At 51.8% G+C, this 21,656-nt stretch overlaps 7 protein-coding genes across 7 annotated transcripts; 4 read left to right on the top strand and 3 right to left on the bottom strand.

The window, feature by feature from the left end:
* Positions 1-176: 176 nt before the first annotated feature.
* Positions 177-948, bottom strand: LOZ57_003002 (uncharacterized protein; the record flags this gene model as incomplete). Its single annotated transcript, XM_049252057.1, has 2 exons — positions 177-379; positions 456-948. 2 exons carry the CDS (start codon positions 946-948, stop codon positions 177-179), a joined length of 696 nt encoding a protein of 231 aa, XP_049108940.1.
* A 4,620-nt stretch (positions 949-5,568) lies between these two features.
* LOZ57_003001 (uncharacterized protein) lies at positions 5,569-6,758 on the top strand (the record flags this gene model as incomplete). Its single annotated transcript, XM_049252056.1, has 4 exons — positions 5,569-5,733; positions 5,799-6,015; positions 6,073-6,384; positions 6,448-6,758. The coding sequence occupies 4 exons, from the start codon at positions 5,569-5,571 to the stop codon at positions 6,756-6,758; spliced, it is 1,005 nt and encodes a 334-aa protein (XP_049108939.1).
* Positions 6,759-7,602: 844 nt separating this feature from the next.
* On the top strand, positions 7,603-9,026 carry LOZ57_003000 (uncharacterized protein; the record flags this gene model as incomplete). The annotated part of the gene is made up of 5 exons (XM_049252055.1): positions 7,603-7,623; positions 7,797-7,815; positions 7,951-8,100; positions 8,184-8,337; positions 8,417-9,026. The coding sequence occupies 5 exons, from the start codon at positions 7,603-7,605 to the stop codon at positions 9,024-9,026; spliced, it is 954 nt and encodes a 317-aa protein (XP_049108938.1).
* A 2,631-nt stretch (positions 9,027-11,657) lies between these two features.
* Positions 11,658-14,174, bottom strand: LOZ57_002999 (uncharacterized protein; the record flags this gene model as incomplete). Its single annotated transcript, XM_049252054.1, has 5 exons — positions 11,658-12,314; positions 12,367-12,497; positions 12,549-13,557; positions 13,607-14,012; positions 14,077-14,174. The coding sequence occupies 5 exons, from the start codon at positions 14,172-14,174 to the stop codon at positions 11,658-11,660; spliced, it is 2,301 nt and encodes a 766-aa protein (XP_049108937.1).
* Positions 14,175-15,342: 1,168 nt separating this feature from the next.
* On the bottom strand, positions 15,343-17,553 carry GUS1 (glutamate--tRNA ligase; the record flags this gene model as incomplete). The annotated part of the gene is made up of 2 exons (XM_049252053.1): positions 15,343-17,214; positions 17,302-17,553. 2 exons carry the CDS (start codon positions 17,551-17,553, stop codon positions 15,343-15,345), a joined length of 2,124 nt encoding a protein of 707 aa, XP_049108936.1.
* Positions 17,554-18,223: 670 nt separating this feature from the next.
* LOZ57_002997 (uncharacterized protein) lies at positions 18,224-19,445 on the top strand (the record flags this gene model as incomplete). The annotated part of the gene is made up of 3 exons (XM_049252052.1): positions 18,224-18,553; positions 18,607-18,834; positions 18,903-19,445. 3 exons carry the CDS (start codon positions 18,224-18,226, stop codon positions 19,443-19,445), a joined length of 1,101 nt encoding a protein of 366 aa, XP_049108935.1.
* Positions 19,446-20,054: 609 nt separating this feature from the next.
* Positions 20,055-21,098, top strand: LOZ57_002996 (uncharacterized protein; the record flags this gene model as incomplete). The annotated part of the gene is made up of 2 exons (XM_049252051.1): positions 20,055-20,077; positions 20,285-21,098. The coding sequence occupies 2 exons, from the start codon at positions 20,055-20,057 to the stop codon at positions 21,096-21,098; spliced, it is 837 nt and encodes a 278-aa protein (XP_049108934.1).
* Positions 21,099-21,656: the final 558 nt, after the last annotated feature.

The raw sequence follows: 21,656 nt of genomic DNA, 5'->3' as shown, positions 1-21,656 counted from the left end.
TACAAATAAATGCCTATTGTCAAGGATATCTTTTTCTTCATACTCACACGACGGTTTTCCTATTTACACATTTCCCATGTTGACCCAACGCCCGCTGTTCTATCTTTGAAATACCTATGTACAAGTGTCCAAATGCTTGTGGTCGCTATGTATGCTGCCAACACGGACAGAAACTGTCATCCATGCGAGGTATCCATCCGTTCATCCGGGTCTAATACCTCTGACGGGCATTGCGACGCAAGCGCGGTGAATATACTATCATAATATTCATCTTCATCATTGCTGCTGCTTCGGGCATTATCCGTTTCGAGCTGTCTTTCCATCTCTTCCGCGAAGGCTTCATATTCCCGTTCCTGGGCGAGATACTCCTCCAGCGCCGCTTCACCCAGAACGAATCAGCAAAAACAAGCGACAACAAACATAGCCACAAAAGAGTCAGTCAGTGAAACCCATACCTTCTTCCACCCAGTCCTCGTTCCCCGCCGCAGTCCCTACTCTCTCGTCTTCCACCATCGCATCCTCAACATTGTCAATCCTCGGAGCCGAGCGCGCCATCTCCTCCTCAAACCGGCGTTTCTGCGTGATATACTCGATCCACAGCATGCGGTCCTCCCGCGCGTTGAACCGCGCGCTCTGGCGATCCTGTTTGACGCGGTTGAGGAAGGCGTTTCGTCGGATGTCGCGCGACATGCGGCCCGTGACGCGGGAGGCCGGGTGGGCTATTCGCGAAGTGTAGCGCTGGGCGTAGGAAAGTGGAGATGAGGGAGGGGAGAAGGGGGGCTCGGGCGCCGCCGCAGCATCTTGCTTGTTGTGCGAGTGGTTGTTCGGCGACATGGGGGAGAGGCGAGATCGAGGGCGCTCGGCATCTTGCGGCGATAGGGGTGAAAATGGCTCGGTTGCGAGGTTGCATGCGCGGGGCGGTGACGAGGAAGGGAGGGCGGCAAACATGGCTTAGTAGAAGCAAACGAAAAATGGGCATCAACGACTGTAGAAGCTGTCGAGTGTCTGATAGAACGCGGTCGCGTTAAGCTGTTTCCTTATCGCGGACTAACGATATTCCATAGGCAGATTACTAAGTAACGGTCTCGGGTCTTGGCACCGAGTCACGTGTATTGGTACCCGTCTTCGGCTAATGAAATAAGGTTTACGGAGTACTTCTTGAACCTTAAAAGTCGGCAGCTTGGAGTACGGAGTACACGACCAGCTTAACAAGGAGAAACTATCCTACCAAGTGCACGGCTGGCTCATCCGTTCGTCTGTCACAATGCAGACTCCTAGATCAGGGCAACCATAATGCCTTGTCAATCTAAACAACGAAGTCTGCAGCATCCCTCAAAATAGCTATAGTTGGGTGGCGTCTACTCATTCTCATCAAAGGGAAGACTTTCAAACCATTTCAACAGCCTTCTGCATCGTATTGTGTCTGATGCTGAGGTTTTGGGGGTGGGGGTGGTAAAGCAAGCAAGCACACGCCCATCATTCAAATCAGCCCATGCCAACGACTGCGAGAAAACCTCACGGCCAAGGGGACAAGTCAAAAAACCAAACAAGGTCCCGGCAGCGCTGTGCGAATTTTTCTGTCATGAACAACAGTAGACGCTTGTGTTGTTTTAAAGGCATACCTTGCCGCTCCAGCTTCCAAGAAAGATATGCAAGATGGGTATTTATCCTCAGGCGCGACACACAGACGCCCTGGGTTTCTCTCCCTCATCGCAGCAGACTCCACCACTAACCAACTTCATCAGCGGTGCAACTACCCTTTTCTCTCTCTCTGCGACACGTCCAACAACCCTTTACGGACACCGCACGCCACGATGCAGATCGGCAGAAAACGCGCCAACACGGGCTGAGACGTTCACCAAACAGACTACTGGCTTGACTGGCCCGCCCCAACGGATCTGGTTCCCCGGGTGCTCGAAAAAATCCGAATTATTGGCGATCTTGGGCCGGTGGTGGTAACTAAGGCGGCAGAATAATCCAATCCGACACTCTGGCACGCTGTGCGCGCGCGAACCGCCCGGGAGGTGCTCTGTGGCTGCTATAGTTATTACTGGGCAGCAAGGCGGCGGCGGCGCGCGATGCGGACTCCATTTGTTGTTGGGTCTGCTCTGCATTGCGAAGATTTGTCTCTATTGGGCTTCTCTGTACTTTTTTTTTCCCCATTCTTTTCTTCTTTATTTTTCATCCAAGTAGTTCAACAGATTCTCTTAGCGAGACAGACACTTTCAAAGAGAGCCGATTGGACTCACCTCTCTCTCTCTCTCTCTCTCCCGCGATCCTACCGGCTTCGTCTTCGTACGCGTTTCTGTCCGCGTTCAATCCGGCATTCGCCGAAAACACCACCACCACCACCGGCGTCTTCTTCCGCTCGGGGGCCCGCCGCTCTGCTCACCGTCACCGCACATATGCCGCTCTCGACGGACGCCGCCGTTGCCGTTGCCGTTGCCGCGGTTGGGTCCTCGGTGATAACAGACGTCTGGCATTCCCGGGCGACGGTGTCTGGGTGGGCGGCATTTGTTTTTTGCAAGCGGGTCTGACTGAGTGTTGGTTTTAACTAATTAGAATAATAATAATAAGAATAATCGCTCTGACTCCCCCTGTCCTGCAGCGGGCGTCAGCTTCCCGAGAGCCGCCGCCCCAGCCCCAGCCCCCGCCTGCAGAGAAGAGGGGGGGAGGGGCTCTTTGTTTTTTTTTTCGACAGGAGTGGTGATACCGATCGGCGCCCCCCTGCACATCTGCGATCGGAGATCTCTTCCGGCGGATGTTGTTGTTGTTGTCAGAGAGGAGCGCGCAGCGGCTCCTACTCTTCCCTCCCCGCCCTCCCAATAATAATAATAATAACAATAGCGGTGGCTGGCTGGCTGGCTGGCTGTGCAGTCGTGGATCACCGGGTATGCAGAGTTTTTCTTCTTCTTTTTTCATTTTTTTTCTTGATCTATTATTTCTATTTTCTCGAGGTAGTCTTGGGCGGTTGGCGTGGGGATCTGCGGAATAGTAAGAAGTCCCCAGCAAGGACAAAAAGGAGCCAGCCAATTCAGCCTGCGAAATCGGAGAAGGGAGGGAGGGAGGGAGGATTGGGGGCTTGTTTGCATCTTACGCAATATGGTTACGTTCGTCGGTCGAAACAATTGACGGTGTGACACATATTGATTTTTGATTTTCATTTATTTATTATAATAATAATTATTACTATTTTTCTCTCGTGAGAAAACAAATATTCGCCCAATAATAATAATACTCATATCGTTTGGTTGTTTGCCGGCGGAGACCGCGGAAGTCATCGAACAGCCAGCCGCCAGAAAAACGGCCGGCCCTGAGTGGACCGTTTACTCGCGCTAGTGCGCAAGCGGCGCAGAATAGCCGCCCGGCCGAGCTACTTAGTCATCCACGAGCAACCCGCAACGAGATGGCTCACGGGCGGCAATCCTGACTGAGGGTCACCGACGGTGGGCGAGCTGCAGCGGTAGCAGTAATCGGGGACGCCGAACATTCGGCGATCTATCCCAGGGCTATCTAAGTTGTGGTTCCCCTGACGTGCGCGATGATGGGCGTGGGTTTTGTTTTATTATTCGAGCTAGGGGGAGGGATGGTTTTTGCTTGCGCGGCGGGCGGCGGTGTCCGGTACGCAAGTAGGTAGTAGTACCTAGTAAATCGACTAAGTAGACCCGACAGCGGCAGAGGGCTAGGTAGTGGCAACGCATGTGGTTAGGGGGTGCGAGAAATGGCCCATGGGGGGTCGAGGAGTGTGGGCTGGTGATGGGGACGGGTCAGCCGGAAAAAGGGGATTTTCTGCTTTCGGCACCGAATCAAGAAGACCAAGTCAAGACAAGCGAGACGCAACATCCTGTCATTATTCTTCTTATTATTCAAGACAGGAGGAGGAGGAGGAGGGGGGTGGGGTGGAATCGGGGCTGACATTTTTAGGAGTACAAAGCAGCCCGCCCAACGGCGAGAAGAGGCTAGACTGTGATATTTAGCTCGAGCCGGGCTCTCGGCTGGCTCCGCCCGCGCCAGGGACCGGCAGCTCAGCGGGCGAATCAAGCAGCCGCGCGCGCGCCGGAACGGTGGGATCCGGGGGGAGAGTAATCAAAGAGAGTTTTTCTGAGCAAAAAGCATCCTTCGCGTGCGTGCGGGCAGGGCAAGTTTGAGCCTCAGGCAAGCGGGCGCTTGGCCCGGCCCAAAAAGAAAACGAAACCGAAAGGCAAAAAAAGAGAGGAAGGAAAAAAAAAAAGAAAGGGCAGCGAGCAGAAGCCGATAAGAACGGGGGCGTGGCGTGGGTTTAAAATAAAAGTATGTAAGTGCGATCCTACGGCCGGTCGGTGTTGTCGCCGCGGGCCGAATGAGGATAATACATAATAATGGGCGGCCGGCCGATTGGCATCTGCGCGTGCGCGTGCAAGCGTGGCCGCGGCCGGGAGGGGTCGCTACTAACTACTGGCGTGATATGATCGCGGCGGGTGGCCTTATAGGCCTATACCGGGCGGATTCTATGGAAGCGAACGAGCAGCGCACGTTTTTTTAGTATTATTTAATTTTGTTTTGACTTTGTTTTATTTTTTGGCGCGGCTCGGCGGCGGAAGGAAGACCGGGCTTCCCCAGCGTGGCGGTGCGCGCTGGCGGGCGGGCGAGGGAGCGGCGGACCGGGCGGGTTAAAAATAACCCGCGAAGGCCGGGGTTGCTGGTCGTGGTTTGAGGGCGCGAAGGCGAGGTTGAGGTGAGGAAGGATGCGGGCATCCTTTGCAGTCCCATCGAGATGAAGGGGCGTGGGTGACGGTGCCGGGCTGGCGGTGGTTGAGAGGAGAGTAGTGGTGGTGGTGAAGATAGTACGAATGCTTGGGATAAGATGCGTGCATTCGGCGAGGGCCCCCAAGTCCGAAGGCAAGGAGCGCCGGAGGGCCGCAGCCGGCGGGCGTCGAGTGCAGAGGCTCCACGGCGGGGCGGGCGGTCGTCAGCCAGTCAGTACTCCGTAGTGGTCAGAGAGGATGACGGGCAGGAGCCGCGGGGCGCAGGCAGACGCCAGAGACGCCGAGCGGCGGCGGCGGCGGCGGGCGGGCGGGCGACGTAAGCGCGACTCCTGACGGGCGCGGCGACAGGCAGGCGAAGACGGAGATCGCGCTGGGCGAGGCGGAAGGGGGGTATGTTGGGCAGAGGGGGGTAGGCAGGGCGGGGTGTATTACTCCTCCGGCCGACAGCGCTCCCCAGCCCGGCTGGGCACAACGGTCCTCCAGGATCACCACCGGTTTGATCCGCGTCGCAGGCTGCGCAGCTGCTGGCCTCGGCCCGCGCGAGAATTCGACCGCAACGTCTTGGCTGTGGGGGTACGCGCGGGCCAGCGAACGCGAACGCGAGCGAGAAGCCTTCTTGGTAGAGTAGTTCGTGCGTTAGTTAGTTAGCTAGCTAGCTATTTAACCCGTGGACTGAGCTAGCTGGCTGGCTACGCCGGCGCGAGCGCGGCAGACCAGACAAAAGGGCCGCGACCAGCCTGCCCCTCTTGCGTCTCTTGTTGTCTTGTCTTGCTATCCTACCGTTCTGTGCTGTCCTACCGTCGTGCTGCCTGTCCTCTCTCCCATGGCGTCGCCCGTCTACCACCCACTGCGTCTCGTCCTGGCCCCCAACCTCCCCGTCGACATGCCGCTGCCCGACGGCTCGTGCAGCTCGTCCGCCTCGACTCCCGAGCCCGACACCACCGCCGCCGCCGCACACCCGCCCAAGCGCAAGGGCGGCCGCAAGCCGGTGCGCCCAAAAATCCTGTTCTTTTATATATATATATATATAAACAAACCAGCTGACAGCCGTAGATCTACGCCACGTCCGAGGAGCGCAAGCAGCGCAACCGCCAGGCCCAGGCCGCCTTCCGCGAGCGCCGCTCCGAGTACATCAAGCAGCTCGAGGCCACCATCCAGCGCCACGAGGACGCCCTGCGCGCCCTGCAGCAGAACCACCGCGCCGCCGCCGACGAGTGCCTGATGCTGCGCTACAAGAACTCGCTGCTCGAGCGCCTGCTGCTCGAGAAGGGTGCGTCTTTATATGTAGTCTAGTTACTATCACTGTAGTGGACTAACCGACCGCCAGGCATCGACGTGCACGCCGAGCTGCGCCTGAAGACCACCACCACCACCGCCGCCGCCGCCGCCGCGCCCGCCAACGCCCTCCCCGCCGCCCAGCGCCCGCACCAAAAGTCGCCGTTCGCCCGCCCGCCGCCCTTAGCCCACCCCGGCGGCTTCAGCGCGCCCGCCGCCGCCGCCGCCCTCACACCCGTCTCCATGAACTCGCCCGATAGCAACCCCACCCCGCGCCCGCCCAGCAACAGCAGTGCAAGCGGCCCGGCCCGCAGCCAGGCGCCGTATTTCATGGTGCCGTTCCAGAAGCACTACGACCCGCTCGGTGCGTTCTCTCTGCGACCCTGTCTGCGTCTGCCCGCCCTGACTGACCCTTGTCTTCCCTCAGAGCCCGAATACGACCCTCCCCAGCACCAGCACAGCAACAACCACAACCACAGCCACGCCGACTGCCCCCCGTCATCATCCTCGCATAACCCCACCACCACTCCCTTCGGCCTGCCGCGCCCTAATAGTAATAATCACAATAATAACCCTCCGCACCCCGACATCCTCGCGCAGCTCGGCGACGACGGCCTGGGCTCGCTGAGCGCCTTCGTCGACCACTTCGACCCCATGCTGGACGCCGACCCCTTCGGCCTGAGCGCCAGCATGCACTTCCACACCCCACTCAGCTACACCCAGAGCAACATCCGTTGACCCATGCTATGATTTTTAACAGCGACAAAGACAGAAATATGAATATGGCATCTAGATTTGTTTTTTTTTTTTTTTTAATCTGGGAATTACAGATATATATTTCTGCTTTTTCTCTTCATTTCTCCTCTTTTTTATATACACAAACTCATATACGCGCAGTGCCCCCCTTTTTACGGGCCTGTCGCGCACATCCGGCATTGAGCGGCGTTCTCTCTTTTCGTGCTTTCTTGGGGCGGACATCATGTTTTGCGTTGGCCATCTAGCTATCCTTTTTTTTTTTTTTTTTTTCGTCATGACGGGCGCGCGGGTTCCACGGTGTATGATTGCAACGAACGACTGAGAGCCGGCGCTCCGCACGGCCTTTTTCTCCCTTCCCCTCCCCGCGTCCCTCCCCCTCACTAGCATGCCCTCCACCCCACCACCACATACATACATATTATTAGACTCTAGATACTTTAAATCCTTACTCCGGCACCGTCCATGATGTAATACCCTAAGCCCTAAGCCGGCGCCGGCACAACATCGGCCCGGCCTTCGCTTAGCACCGCGCTGAGTCAGCGCCAAGCCCGTGCCGGGCTAACGCGATCGGGCCGTGCGGGAGGCGAAATTCCAACTTCGCTTCGCTTTCTCATTCTTCCTCTTTCGACCTTTCCCCCTTCCTGCGCTGTTCTCATCTCCGTCGCTCGCGTGCTGCCTTGCAATCTACTCTCCGTCGTCTGCGTGCTGGCTTGCTGCCTCATTCGCGGCCCGTGCTAGCCATTCCCGTATTGCTGCAATAACGGAAAGCCTTCTCAGGAAGGCCCCCTCCCTCCCTCCCCCCCTCTCCCCCCAGACACCAGGCGTCATGTCGGGCGTCCGGTCCCAGGTACGAAGCAATTGAGCTTTTTCTCCTCTCTGTGTTTGCTGCGAGTGTGCGGGCCATTGAGCGTGGCGATGCTGTTGAGAGCGTCAATGGCTGTTGTCTTTAGAGCTTGCTTGCTGTTGTTATTTTTTTTGGTGATTCGAGCTGACTTGTGATTTGTGTGTTCCTCCCGACAGAACCCTTACGACATCCTTGGTATGCAACCTCCCCCCAACCCGCGCTGGGCTCTCCGACTATGCCAATTTTTGGAGCTGCGATCCGCTCGCGGGTAAATTTGTTTGTTGGTGGAAATTTAAAGTGTGCTAACCCTCGTGTGCTCGGCTTGTTTAGGCAACGATGAGGTCGACGAGCCACAGCCGCCCGCCAAGGCCTTAGACAAAAATGCTCCGCGCCACGGCAAACGCGATGCCCCCGTGCAGCCCCGTGGCAGCAATCCCGCTCTCGCCCGCGGTGGCCAGCGCTACTCCGGCAATGAACGAGGTATATATTTACAAACCACCTGGCGCGCCCCTCACAATGCGCTGGTGCGCCAAAATCCATGTTAACCTGCTGTCTTGTCGCAGCTCTCCGAGACGGCGCCGCTGGCTCTCGTGCCAACCGCTCCCGCCCGACCGAAGACGAGCCTCGCTCGGGCCCCGCCCATGTCGGTGGCACCAAGAACCGTGACCAGCGCGGCCACCTCATCCGTGACGACCGTCGCTCCAAGACCGACCGGACGTAAGTGGCTGCTTGTGTGCATTAAACTTTCATTTGGGGCAGGGGAGCATATCATTCTGATCGCACACTACTCGCGCAGCATCACCGGAAAGCAGCTCGACCAGGGCTGGGGCGCGACCACCGGCGAGTCCAACATGACGGACGAGAAGGCCGGCGAAGCCATCGCGAAGAACGACGAGAAGGAAGCCGCCGCGGCGGCGGCCGAGGAGGGTGAAGGCGGCGCCACGCCCGACGACAAGGAGCCCGAGCCGCAGGACAAGACCAAGTCCTACGCCGACTACCTGGCCGAGCTGGACCAGAACAAGCGCGACGACCTCGGCATCAAGGAGGCCCGCAAGCCCAACGAGGGCGCCAAGGTCGACAAGAAATGGGCCGCCGCCAAGGAGTTCAAGCGCGACGACGAGGACGACGACTACATCAAGGGCCGCGAGGAGAAGGCCAGGCGCGAGAAGCAGCGCAAGGAGAAGAACGTGCTGGACGTCGACATGCGCTTCGTCGAGCCCGCCCGCCGCGGTGGTGACTTCCGAGGCCGTGGCCGTGGCGGCGCTGACCGCGGCGGTCGTGGAGGAGGAGGAGCTCGTGGCGGTGCCCCCGGCGGCGGTCGTGGCGAGTATCGTCCCCGCGGTGGCGCTGGTCCCCAGGGCCCGACCGTCGACGAGCGGAACTTCCCCTCTCTCGGCGCCAAATAAGAATCTCTTGCGACGAGATCCCGCCACGTCAGGAAACTTATGGGCTAGCGTTTTTGGTGAACAAAAGGGAGGGGGGACGGTTCGTTTTTTTTTTTCTTTCTTTCTTTTCTTCCGTCAAAACGCTTCGTGTGTACGCTGCTGGAGATGAAACCGTAAAGAAAAAAAGGGACAAAAAAACAAATAGCCTACTATTGCCAGGAATTGTCGGAAATGCTGCATGGGAAATTCTTTTCTATTATGTTGATATGTGCTGTGGCTCCTCTTTCTCTTTTTAATCCCCCACCCCCTCCAATTTAATTTTTCCTTAAGGCAGAAAGGGCTTTTTCGAATGCAATAACAGGATGGAACATGATGATGTGTGTCTGTGTGTGTCGAACCAAGACGGATTTGTGGAATTTGACATGCTTTGCTACTCTTGCCCCCCCCCTCTCTCTCCCTGCCTTGTTCCCCTTGCGCCCGGCCCCCTGATGTGTGCAATTAATTCCTATGAAATCTATTTTATCCAATCTTCACATCCGTTTTCCTCTCTTCATCAATTCATCCATCCATCCACCCATTAATCCTCTCTCTCTACTCACTTGAACACGCCTAGGTTTTACTTTTTTGTTCTTTGCTTTCTTTTCTGATGACTGCGGTTCTGCAGCAGTAGCAGCCGCAGCAGCAGCTTCCCTCTGGCTCCATTGTTTTCTGGTTCTGCGTGCGATCGATCTTTCATGGTTTGGGAAGATAGTATTCAATGTTTGCGAGAGAATTGTAATACAAAGTCTACTTACTACCCAAGGCGGTCCGGCGGTTATGTCAATTTCTTCAGCTTGACCCCTTGGCCATCAACGCTGTGCCTTGGTGTTTTGGGGGCGACGAGTCTTGGAACTCGTCCTGACCTTTCCTTTTTCTTTTCTTCTTTTTCTTTCTGGCTACTATCTCCTCTTTCGGGTACATAGTAACTACGCATCTAGCTGGCTTTGGTCATTTTGCCGATTCCGGGTGTGTCTGCACACACCAATACCCTGGCCACAAGTGCAATATCTCGAGCCTGGAGCAATTCAAGCTTACTTGGTGGTATTGTCTTGACATCAGTCCTTTTTATATCCCATACCCAACGCCGTACAGCCATTCCAGAAGCCACAGGATTTTACTTCATTAAACATCTTCGCAGTAGCTTCTAATACTACTACTAGAAGCTCACGTATGTATCTCTATTCTCCTTTGCTCATATCTTGGAAATATACTTTTCGGGAAGTTCCTGAGCCACACGATATTGCTGTTCTCCATTGTCTTCCCTCGCCAAATTATACAAGTCCAAATGCCATAACACTCTCTGCTGTGTTATTTACAGCCATGAATCTCCCCCAGCCCCCCCCCTCGCTTCCACTTTCTCCTCTCCCCTCCTTTCCTTTCCTCCTCTCTCTCCATACAATCCCACATTCACACCATCTCAAACCCCCCAATATCCATACCACCCCTATATCCCAACCATGTCCTACACCACCACCACTCTCCGCCTCAAATACCCCTGGGACCCGCCGACCCCGCAAACCGCCCACTCGACCTGCTCCATCTTCCTACCTCCGCCGCACCAAACCCTGCCATTCACCACCACCATCAAGACCCCACTCACCGCCCACTCCACCTGCTCGATCTTCAACCCCGGCACGCCTTCCGACGGCGCGTGGATGTGGGCCAGATGCACCCTGAGCCTCGGCACCGTGGTGCCCCAGCTCGCCGGGATCCCCGCGTCGAGAAACGGGAGGAGGAGGAGGAGGATGAGGAAGGGAGGGGAGGAGGAGACAGGGATGGAGAAGGAGACGGAGAAGAAGAAGAAGCGCTGTGGCGGATGGGGTGTGTACCACGCTTCACTACCTCTCAGGGAGAAAACGAGTCATAGCATCCCTACCCCGGAACCACCCGGCTCGAATCCCAATCGCAAGGTCCTAGCGGCGAGAATGAAGGAGCTCCTCCTCCGTCGAGTTGCTGCCGCGTCGTCTCACGTCCCGTTTTAGACCTGTATAAACGCCGGAGCCAAGTTGCAGTTCTGACGAAAAAAAAAAAGGGGGTCCTTGGATGGAAAGTCCAACGATTTCACGTATGTTTATCTCCTGTTAACAACAAGATTTCTTATTTTTGGATATTTCTGATTGCCAAAGTTGTAGGGATTCAGCTAACCTGGGGCTTCTAGGAATGGATCATAGGAGCTATGGCATTACGTTTAGTTCTACTACTTTAATTTGCTAAGTTTTATGAATTCATATTTTGAAAGGGGCCATCGCGTTTTGGATTTTTGATTCTTTTCTCGGATTTTCCGAAAGTCGCTTTGAATGCTCTACTCTGGTCAAGGATGTCGATCCTTCTGCTTCTTTATCTCGGTAAACATCCAAGAAGCAAGGAATGCACTAGGGAATACATCTCCTTAAGTCTTGACAAAGTCTAATTGTATGTATCATTCTAATCAGAGCAACGTAGGCTCGAATATATTACATACCAACTCCACATTCAATAAAAATCACGCTAAATATACAGTGACATGTACCCATTGAGATGAGATGCAGTATATAGCATGATTGTTCTATCTCTTCCCAGACATGGGTCGTTCTGTGATCTTCTGAGCACGTCTTCAGCTGATGCAAGACTGCCTTAGTATTCTACCCACAAATCCTCATCCTCATTGTCCCTTCCCTCATCAGTCGGAATAGTTATTTTCGGCTTTTCTGGTAAAATTTCGTCCAGAAAGCTCAAACCTTCCATGGCTTTTCCTTTACATGCTCGTTCTAGAGCTAGGAAAGCAAAATGTCCGCCAACAACCGGTCGAGCAAAAAAATTTGGGCCAGGAAATCCGCCGTCGCCCTCTGTTTGATAAAGATCAGTCAATGGGCGATCAGTCTTTGTCTCGTTAACCCATAAAGCAACCGATTGCAGAATGTCATGACGAGTTGACGGGCTAGCAACTGCCATAGCGAAAAATTCCCAGTCCGATTTTGTGTATAGATGCCGGCTATCAAGGGGGAGACCATACTTCTGTCGAACGTTTTCGTACCACTTCGACTGTAAGGTGTATATATGCCTTGGAACGAATCCCTGTCGCTTTGGTGTAGTGGATGGCGATGAAGTTCCGTTCGCAGTGCCATGAGGGTCCAGGTCTGTTCCATCTAGATGGAAACATAGAAGTGCATCGGCGTACATGTTATATAACGTTGTCCACGAGCCATACCAATCATACGCAACTTTAGCATGGGTTTTGTCTCTTGAAAGACCGTATTCCTCCCATTTAGTAATATATGTATCCGATATGTTCTGGAGGTTGCACGTCAGAGGTTTAGAAATTAATCATGATGAGTAAACATACCTTGAAATATACTGCGTCCACATCATTCTTGGTAAACTTAGCAATCTCACTCATGGCATTAATCCCGACTATTCCTTTCAAAGCAAGGTTGGTTTGGAGGGCTAGCCATCCGGCAAAATCATCGGTAGAAACTGAACAGTGTTAGAAATACAACTCGCTGCATGCATTTCTTAAGTACTCACGTTGATTTTCCGGCCTCAGGGAATATTGAACGAGATACCAGGTCCACTGTTTGATTAAAGAATATGACCGTTCAACCCATTCATGTGCCTTTCCGACAGAAGCATTGTCAAGCCAAGGGGTATCGAGTTTATCAATACCGTTACTGACCTGGAGCGGCAGCAATGGAAATGCTCCAGTAGAATGGTCGTCTGAGCTGTTCCCGATAGCACGGGACTGTATAGGAATGCTGGTGGGGAACGAGGGAGGGGTACCCGTGGGGTATCGAAGGGAATTCACGACGGCGAGAGCCATGATAAGCATGTTTCCACACTCTTCAACAGGCATATACTCATCTCTCCCATCAGGGTGGCCGGTCATATTTGGGAAATGCGATCCCAGGTCATGCATAGAGTATTTATTTGGGTACTGTCCACTCAGCATATGCTCAATCAGTGGTTCGAGAAGGTATGCGAGCCACCGTGGACTTGTATAGAGGAAAAATGGGAAGGAAGGGAAGATCACATCGACGGTCTGGCAATTTCCATTCGACGATATTTCTTTGAGAAACAGAACTGGATTCTCTGCTGTCCCAGAGAAGACAGTAGCCCCAAGTACCTGCCTTGCCGATAAGGCAACAATATCGACATAATCTTCGGCACCTGACAAGAAAGCATCCGATGCCAGTTGATCCGAGTAGTTAGTCGCCAGGTGCTTAACATTATGGAAGTCGTGATAGTGGAAAATAATCAGGCTGGTGACGTCCGCAAACCATGCTTGCCAAAGCGGTTTCATAAGTGTCAAACCACGTGCAGCGGCGAATTGAACAACAGGGTCTTGTATGTAGGTCATGGTAAAAGTCACTGCACCTTCTCGTGCGCTAGCGCTAAGGTTGAATGATCTGGCGAATGAAAAGACAGGCTCGTGGTCCATGATTGAACGGAAGTTACGGTCATTGGTATTCTCCAGAGTTCCTGTCCTTGCAAACCGTTTACGAAGAACCGCAGATGTCCCAGATTCATATCGAGTGCCCTGCAGTACTTATCAGTACAAGATCTGAATATGCCGAGAGGCAGCCTACCGCAGGTGCTGTGAAGTGCATAGTGCCCCATTCAGCGCGATCCGCAGTCTCTGTGAACAGAAGCTCGTGTTTCCGGTTAAACTGCCATTTAAGCAGGCTGTTGTCGCCTTGTTCGGGGATCATATGGTCAAATCTCCATTCCAGCATACTACCTCGATCCCCACTGACCCATTGGCCGTTCAAATCCATATAGAAATTGACGGCAATGTTTCCTTTGACGTAAATTGTCACATAGGAAGCTGGAATAGATTGGCGAGCAGTGGACGTGGGTGTGATTGGGGACAGAAACGAGAGGGTGATTTCCAAGTCAGTCGCTTTATCGCCTTGCACGGGCTCTGGGATGCGGTATGTGAGATTTGTCGTCGAGGCATCATAGAAAGCGCCGGTATAGATCGGAAAGGCCAAGCTATAACTGTAACACCCGTCAATATCCACTGTTACTCAGCGTTGCTCGATAAGCGCGTGCTCACCCTTTAGGGCTGATATGGTCCAATGAATCGTGAGGCCGTCCAAGCAGCGGATAAACGGTCTTTGAGCTCGGCACCTGTGCCATCAAGCTCATTCCCATGTTCTGGCCAGCCCAGAAAATGGGCCATTTCTCCCATGGGTCACCACGGGCGTTTCCCAGCCAAGTGCTCAAGTACGGATTCCGTACGATCAGCGGCAACACCGGCGGCTTCAGGCGGGATGAAGAGGCCGAGATGCACGAGCACAGGGCGAGCAGCCACAGCAACGGGAGCAAGACGGGTCGCTGCATGATGGCGCGTGTAGCAGCAGTCGTTCAGGTAGCGTACGATAGGTGGACGGTGGTCGCAGACCACACGGCAGCTCTGGGGAAGGGGAGAGGCAGGGGAACGTCCGCCCATCGGCGGGGAGGCAGCGGTTATATCTATACCGGAAGGGGCAGCGACGATGGCGGCGCACAGGTGCAGTCGAGCCTGCCCCAAACTGGCATGAGGTCATGTGGGGAAAGCACGGCCCAGAGAGCTCTTTCCGCTTTCCCCCCACGCCGTTTGTGCTTAGTCACGCCAGCCGTGGGGCCGCCGAGAAAGGAAAGGGGGCTCGTCGCAGTGTCTGCATCTCGCCCACCCGCTCTCCCTCGCTGATATCGACGCTCAGTTCGGTTCGCAACCGCGCATGCTGTGCGCACTTGATCCCGCCGCATGGACCGTCCGGCAGGGGTTGTGCCACCCGCCCGCCAGCCGTGTCTAGAATGGATGCGCGCTAGGCCCAGCCTATGCCGACAAAGGATTCCAGCGCAAGCAGATGGTCGAAATAATATCTAGTTATACCGGGGACAGTGTCCCTCATCTCAGAGACGGGAACAAAGGCCCCTCACTTAGTAGTTAACTAAATCAGAGAAGCCTTTCGATCGACATAGAGCTCGGTCAGAGCCAGAGATCCAGCCATCCCGTCCTTGTCAGCTGGGACGGAGGCCACGCTGTGACGATCTTCCAGTTCGGATGACCGGCAATTCAAGCTGGTTGACACTATCCCCAGTCTTCCGCATCTAGGTACCAAATCTCGCTCAGACGATGGGAAATGAAAAATGCGTAACTTGATATTATCACGCGGCCCGGAGGATGAATAACAGTCATGCAACCACCAACTAGTACAACAGTTACTTCTCTATGTTGCGCTATCTACCTTCGTTGTTGCAAACTTTTCCGCTAAAAATCTCTTCCCGGTACCGAATGTTTGTGTACACATCTAATATTTGTGTCTATAACTATATTTCAGCCCGTTTTACCAGTTGGGATATTGAATAGTACCGCTGGCTCGCCACCCTGGCATTGGCGATCCAGTCTAAAGTACCCCTTTCTCTCAAATTGGATAATATCTCCTTCCACGAGATCAGCAACATTGCAGTCGCCTAAAACATCTGTCCGGGACTCCGTCTTCGGATTCAAGATCGCATTGATGTCATCCTCCTTTTCCATCTTGTCCTTGGTGATTAGGTAGTCAAAATCATACAATATCGCAGGCACAAGCGGTTGATCCTTTGAAAGCCATGTGATCTTTTTCTCTGTTTTCTTCACATCTCCCGCAAGATGCAACTCGAGGTCCAGGCGACTGACCTTACCACTGGAAGAGTCTGTGTCAATCTTTCGAACAAATGCGTTGCCCCAGTTCATCAAAGTAATTTCTTCGCCCTCTTTCAATGTCTTGGCATCGGCTTGATCAATTATGATGCTGTCACTATACACCACCTTTTTCATTCCCACCTCTGGATTTTTCACGTGTTTAGGTTTGTCGACAGATGACACGCCGTCAACGCCTTGAACCTTGGCCTCAACCATGTCATCTTTGTCAACAGCTGTATGTCGTGGCGCCACAGGGTCAATGTACTTTTTATTTGTGGCCCAGAACTTGGTCCAATCCTGGTTCACAACATTCTTACTGGGACCTTGCTTCAAAATGAACTCCCGCAGAGCAGGAACTGTCATTCCTCGTCGTCGAATACCTCGGATTGTAGGCATGCGAGGGTCATCCCAACCCCAGACCACTCCCTGGTCGACGATCTGCGTGAGTTTACGTTTTGACAAAACAGAACGAACAAAGTTGAGTCTGGAGAAATCCCAGATGTACACTTTTCGTAGGTTCATAGCTTCTTGCATCCAGGCGTATTGCGCATTTCGATCCCCGTACTCAGTAGTTCGCAGCGCATGTGTGACTCCTTCCAAAGCGTCTAGAATTGGCACGCAGAAATCATATGTTGGGTAAATCTTCCATGTGCTACCGGTTCTGTGGTGAGGTTGAAGATTGCAGCGATAGATGACCGGATCTCTCAACGCTTTGTTCAGGTCATCAACGGAGATTTTTGCCCGAATGCACCATCTTTGCCCCTCCGTCGACCCTGTCTTCATCTCTGCAAACCGTGCTAGGTTTTGCTCAACTGTTGCATCTCGGTTTTTACTTGCAATTCCCTCACGTCTTTCGTGTTGCATCTGCAACTGCTCAGTGTCATCGGCATAGGCCTTTCCATCTCGAATAATCTGCACACAATATTCATACATTTCTTGGAAATAATCACTCGAAAATGAGATTCTATCGGGAGTAACCCCTAGTAAACTTAAATCATGTTTAATAGCATCCTCAAACTCCTGGTTTTCTTTCGAAGGATTAGTATCATCAAATCGACAAATTAATGTGCCCTTGTACTGCTCGTGAGCAAAGTAGTCATTAAGCAATGCCGCTTTTGCATGACCAATATGGAGGTAGCCAGATGGTTCGGGTGGGAAGCGTGTGACAACACCATTTTCGGTATTTGGAAGCCCGATATTGTAGCTAGCGCCAGCAGCACTAGCAGCAGCTTTTTTCTTTTGCACACTTGCATTCAACTCAGAAGGGCCATTGTTTACCCAAGGATAAGATAATTCAATAAAATTGAACCATCTGCTAACGGTATTTGCAGCTTTTTTGATGTTTGCATAGGCAACTTTATTTCCTCGGAGAGCTCCCCAGATTGCAAGGTCCGCAAGAGTAAGCGTATGCCCAACGATGTAGGAACGTAATATTAAATGCGACTCAAGCTCCCTCATAGGTTTATCCAAAGTTTTGAAATCGGGGTCTCTAAGCTCACTGGATTGTTTCACCCATTTATCGACCTATAACGTTGCCCGCTCTAACCGTTAGCTAAAGAGCCTGCGGCCATATAGGCTGGATATTCTCAAGTGAACTGTTCCAATACATACCTCTTCTTTATTACCCAGCTGTAAGACCTGATACTTTTGTTGAAGGAATGGCAAGATATCGTCATCACATATCAACTTCCCACCCGCAAGCTTGAGCTCCAATTTGGTTTTGCCAGCTCCCACAGATTCCTCATCCTCAAATGAAATATCAAGCCCGGAATCAGGATCAGCAACTTGCACGTAGGTTGCAGCGGTAACAATTGGTAAGAGGTATGCCGCGTTTGGCTTGGAAGCAACTGTGAGTAATGCCATCTGGATAAAGATATCAGCATTTTTGGATCACGATAAGGTGTCGCAATGACTTAGTAACTTGAAAATAGTAAATATGAAGGGTACGTACTCTTTCCCAAGCTTCAAGCTGATTTATCAGATAAAATATGTGAAGATAGTCGCCAATATCACCACCAAAGAAGCCGCAGCGGGACCTCTGAATCACTCCACCCAACAACCTTAGCGAGGGATCAGGAATATTTATTATCCGTTCCGGCAATGTGGATCAGGAACAATGAATATCCGTATTTATCCGATTATCGCGGGGCGTCGGGTAATTTATTATCCGCTGTCAATTGGCGCTTGTCGGGCGACGCGCAGTGTTGATTGGAGCCGCGGGCCACGCGAGATGCCCGCGCGGAATATCAACGCAACGCGACTACGGCGCCTGTCCACGTCAACAGCAATTCCTGTGCTTCAACCCCAATTTCAGTTGGCCGGGACAGCAGTCGGAATTGTGAATGCAATTCAAGCTGGATTCTTGTGGAAGTGAGGAGCATATATTAGAATAGATCTTTCTCTGTTGCCCCAATTGTCATCTTTGCGACGCTGGAGTCCAACATCTCCTTCACCTTATTGCTATACCCATTCAATTAGATACAAGAATTGGAATTGGGCTCCCGTGGGTCATGGTGGCTTGTGATTGTTCATAATGAACACTTCCACTTTCACAGGAACTTCGCGACCTGCCCTCCTCGAAAAGCCCGCCAACGTTATCCTCTCCCCGTCTAAACAATCCCAAAAATCCCTCGACACGATGAACAAGCCGCTCAAACTCACCGCTCCCACCATTTCTACCGTCAGCGCGGCGCCCATCATATCACCTGCCGCGATCGCTGGACAGAAACGTTCAATCGATCAAGTAGACGCAGACCATGACCCCATTGATTCCGTCAACAGCTCTTTCGGCCAAGCGAAACAGGAAGATGAATTTTATATCTTTGAAGAGCCTTCACAATCGAGCCTTGATATTGACAAAGAGGTATTTCTATGCATAAATTCCGCCTGCAACCCTCATCCCACTAACCAAACCAGGCATCCTTTTTGCGATACTCCGCACTACCTGAGTCAGGTCACGACCACCTAAACCAGGAGTCCCAAGAGAGCATAGGCTTGACATCACTCCTTAACCTAAGCCAAGCTTCCGATAAATACTTCCCAACCACACTTTCCTCCACCTCTAAACAAAGAAGAAAAGAACCAGTCGATGCCACTTCTATTGTCCCCTCGGATCCAGAACAGAGGAAGCTATTTATCGAGCAGGTAAGAACCTTCTCTCTCTAATTTTATCATCAAAGGTGCCTCCTTTTATTAACTTACCTGCAACATAGAAAGCCAACTTGCTTCGAATACGACTCCAAGCTGCTGTGAGAGTCATGGACCAAAAAAAGGACTTTAACCATCGCCTCGCAGATTATGAGGCTCGTGATGAGGCCCAAAGAAAACAATGGGGCAACACGGTCGATCAGCTCAACAGCAACCCGAATCTCATGGCACAAGGCGCGGAGGTTACTCCTCAGAGGAAGGCACCTCGACTCGATCCTTCACCGCCCCTTCAAGACCGTGGTCGCGTCGCAAACATCATTTCACCTCCTTCTGCCTCTAACACGAACGGAATTCAGAATCATAACGCCACTCCAACACAATACAGCACGGATCAGAACCAACAGACATCTCATGAGCTGCTCTCGTCAATTAGACTCCTCAGCCCAGGTAGCGGCGACCGCAATGATCCCATAGTTGTAGATAGGGATATCAACTGTTCAGTTGAACAAATGATCGCCAAGACCAAACGTGGTGAAGCTTTGGATGGACTTCTGAAGCTGATGGAGACTACAACCGAATATGATGCGCTGGATGAATGGACTGGATAGTGGGCAGGAATGACCTTTTCATGGGGAAAGGAAACGGGGCATTGCTGATAGTTCTTGACGATCCTGTCGCTCCCTACGACCTTTAGCTTGACCTGTTACTCTGTATCTGTTTATACGCTAGAAATCAATGAGCTCCTTAACAGGGCGAGATTGTTCCATGACGTGACGTTGGATCGATTCGTCATTTCTCTTCTCCTTTGCCTTTGCCTAAATATTTTTGGCAAAATCCAAGTTATACCACCAGAATCTTCTTTCCAGTTGGTATATCTCTTTATTCAGTTTATTTGCATTTTTTTTCAATGCCTGCTTATATCCTAGAGGGTATTCAGGGAAGCGATACTCCAGGCATCCTTCATTAGCAATCAAGGCATGAGCCTTCACAGGGGCCATAGTAAATGGTTAATATTTGGTATCTTCCCAGGATATTGACTATTCAAGCTCCAGGCTAAATGAGTGCTAGCTATTCTTCCGTCATGCTTAGTGCTGCATACATCTATCTGCATCCCCATTATTTGATAGAAGGGGCTAACAAGTAGTTCTGTCTACTCTCTTCACTACCTATAATGGTTGGCCCGGCAGTTTATCAGGGAGGGCTCCAGAACAATACTCATGGCATTCTCCTCTAGTTTCACGTGAACTGTCACCGCTCACAGATGTCTTGAAAATTATGTTATTTAACTTGTCCCTTTATCCCTCATTTTATTTCCCAGTCGCTTTCAAATACTTATTTTAAGCCCAGATTTTCTCGATACCACAATCCGCATTGCTTTGGTTTGTGACTCAAATTTATAAGGATTCCATAGCGATATGCACACGGTGAACTAAACTTTCATTCACAGGCTCCTGGATGGTCCAACTGTCAAGATCCTTTACGCAGCAGATATAGACGACACACCAACAGTCATCTTCAATGCCATCCCTAAGGCAGTAGTGATGCAATTTTCCAGCTTCTTAGGCGACTGTTTTCCTTCATGCGACAAAGTCCATGTTAGTCGCAAAGGTTGTGATGGCAAGACATACACCACAATCTTTGGCGGCGTCAAACCTGCATTTGTGTGCATTTTCCAATGGATGCTTTCTTCTTGCAAAAACCAAACTTTCCAGAATATTGACCGTTTTGAATTTGCTAAATATGCCCGTCTTTATGAAGCAGCAGTGCTCCTTGGCATATCACGGATTGAAAATGAAATGGTATTCCGTATGGAGCTATTAGCGAAAGGCCAGGTCCCCATTCAAGATGTCAAAATCATCTATGCAAACTTCCCCAAAGAATGTCTTCCGCGGCAGATCGTCATCCGTAGCATCGGGGATGCTCTCTTCGAGCGTCGCCTACGGCGTTGCGCTTTATACAAGGACTTCAAGCTTCAGTGCGCTGAGTACGACAAGGACATATATGGTTACATCCAAGAGAAGAAAGCGGCAATTCGAGAAGAAGAGATGGCCAAAAAAAGGGGAGGGAAAAAGAAGCAAAACAGCAACGAGGGTAAGCCTGGAGAAGATTGTGGCGAGGCACCCCAAATTATCATTAAGAGGGTTCAGGCTGTCACTGCTCGGAAGGATCATGGAGGCAAACCAACGTATTTCCGCATAGGACTTGAAGAGTTTGGGATTTCCAATCAAGAATATACTGCAGCCAAACCCACGAGAACATGAGAATGATTCTCGGACTTTTGATTCGCGTGTATTATTAAAATAGCAGTATCTTCTAAGATAACAGAGCCGAGAGCACTTTAACCCAGTAGAGCATTGTCTAAAAATTAATTTTAAGACCATAATTCGCTTGCTCTATTGTTCAAGTACAATTCCACGCTGAGTATGGAAGTGGTCTGGGTACTCCGCACTTGGTAATGAAATATTTACTGGAGCTGGAGGCCAATTCACGTAGCCAGCATAAAAAAAGCTCCAAATGCCACATTGCCTTCACCTGCTAATAAAACTTTTTCACGCTGAGAAATCCATTCAAAATGAAATAAAAGGCAGTGAGTAGTGAGAGAAGCTGCATTGAATTCTTACAAGGGCGTTTTGGTATGTATCTTTCGAGCATATCAACACCCTTACCGATCGGAAGATAGCTCCCTGTAGTTTGGCCTATCGGCAGAATGCAGCATTTCTACTACCAGATGTAGCCACAGCATTAATGAGTTAACAATTTTGTTAATCGGGCGTCAATCCGCGTTTCATGGCAACAATTGGCCTAGAAACTCAGAGGAA

The sequence above is a fragment of the Ophidiomyces ophidiicola genome (assembly GCF_022830035.1).
Source record: "Ophidiomyces ophidiicola strain CBS 122913 chromosome Unknown scaffold_9, whole genome shotgun sequence".
NCBI classification, from domain to species: Eukaryota; Fungi; Ascomycota; class Eurotiomycetes; order Onygenales; family Onygenaceae; genus Ophidiomyces; species Ophidiomyces ophidiicola.
Note: the sequence above shows the minus strand (reverse complement) of the source record. Positions and strands in the feature narration are given on the sequence as shown.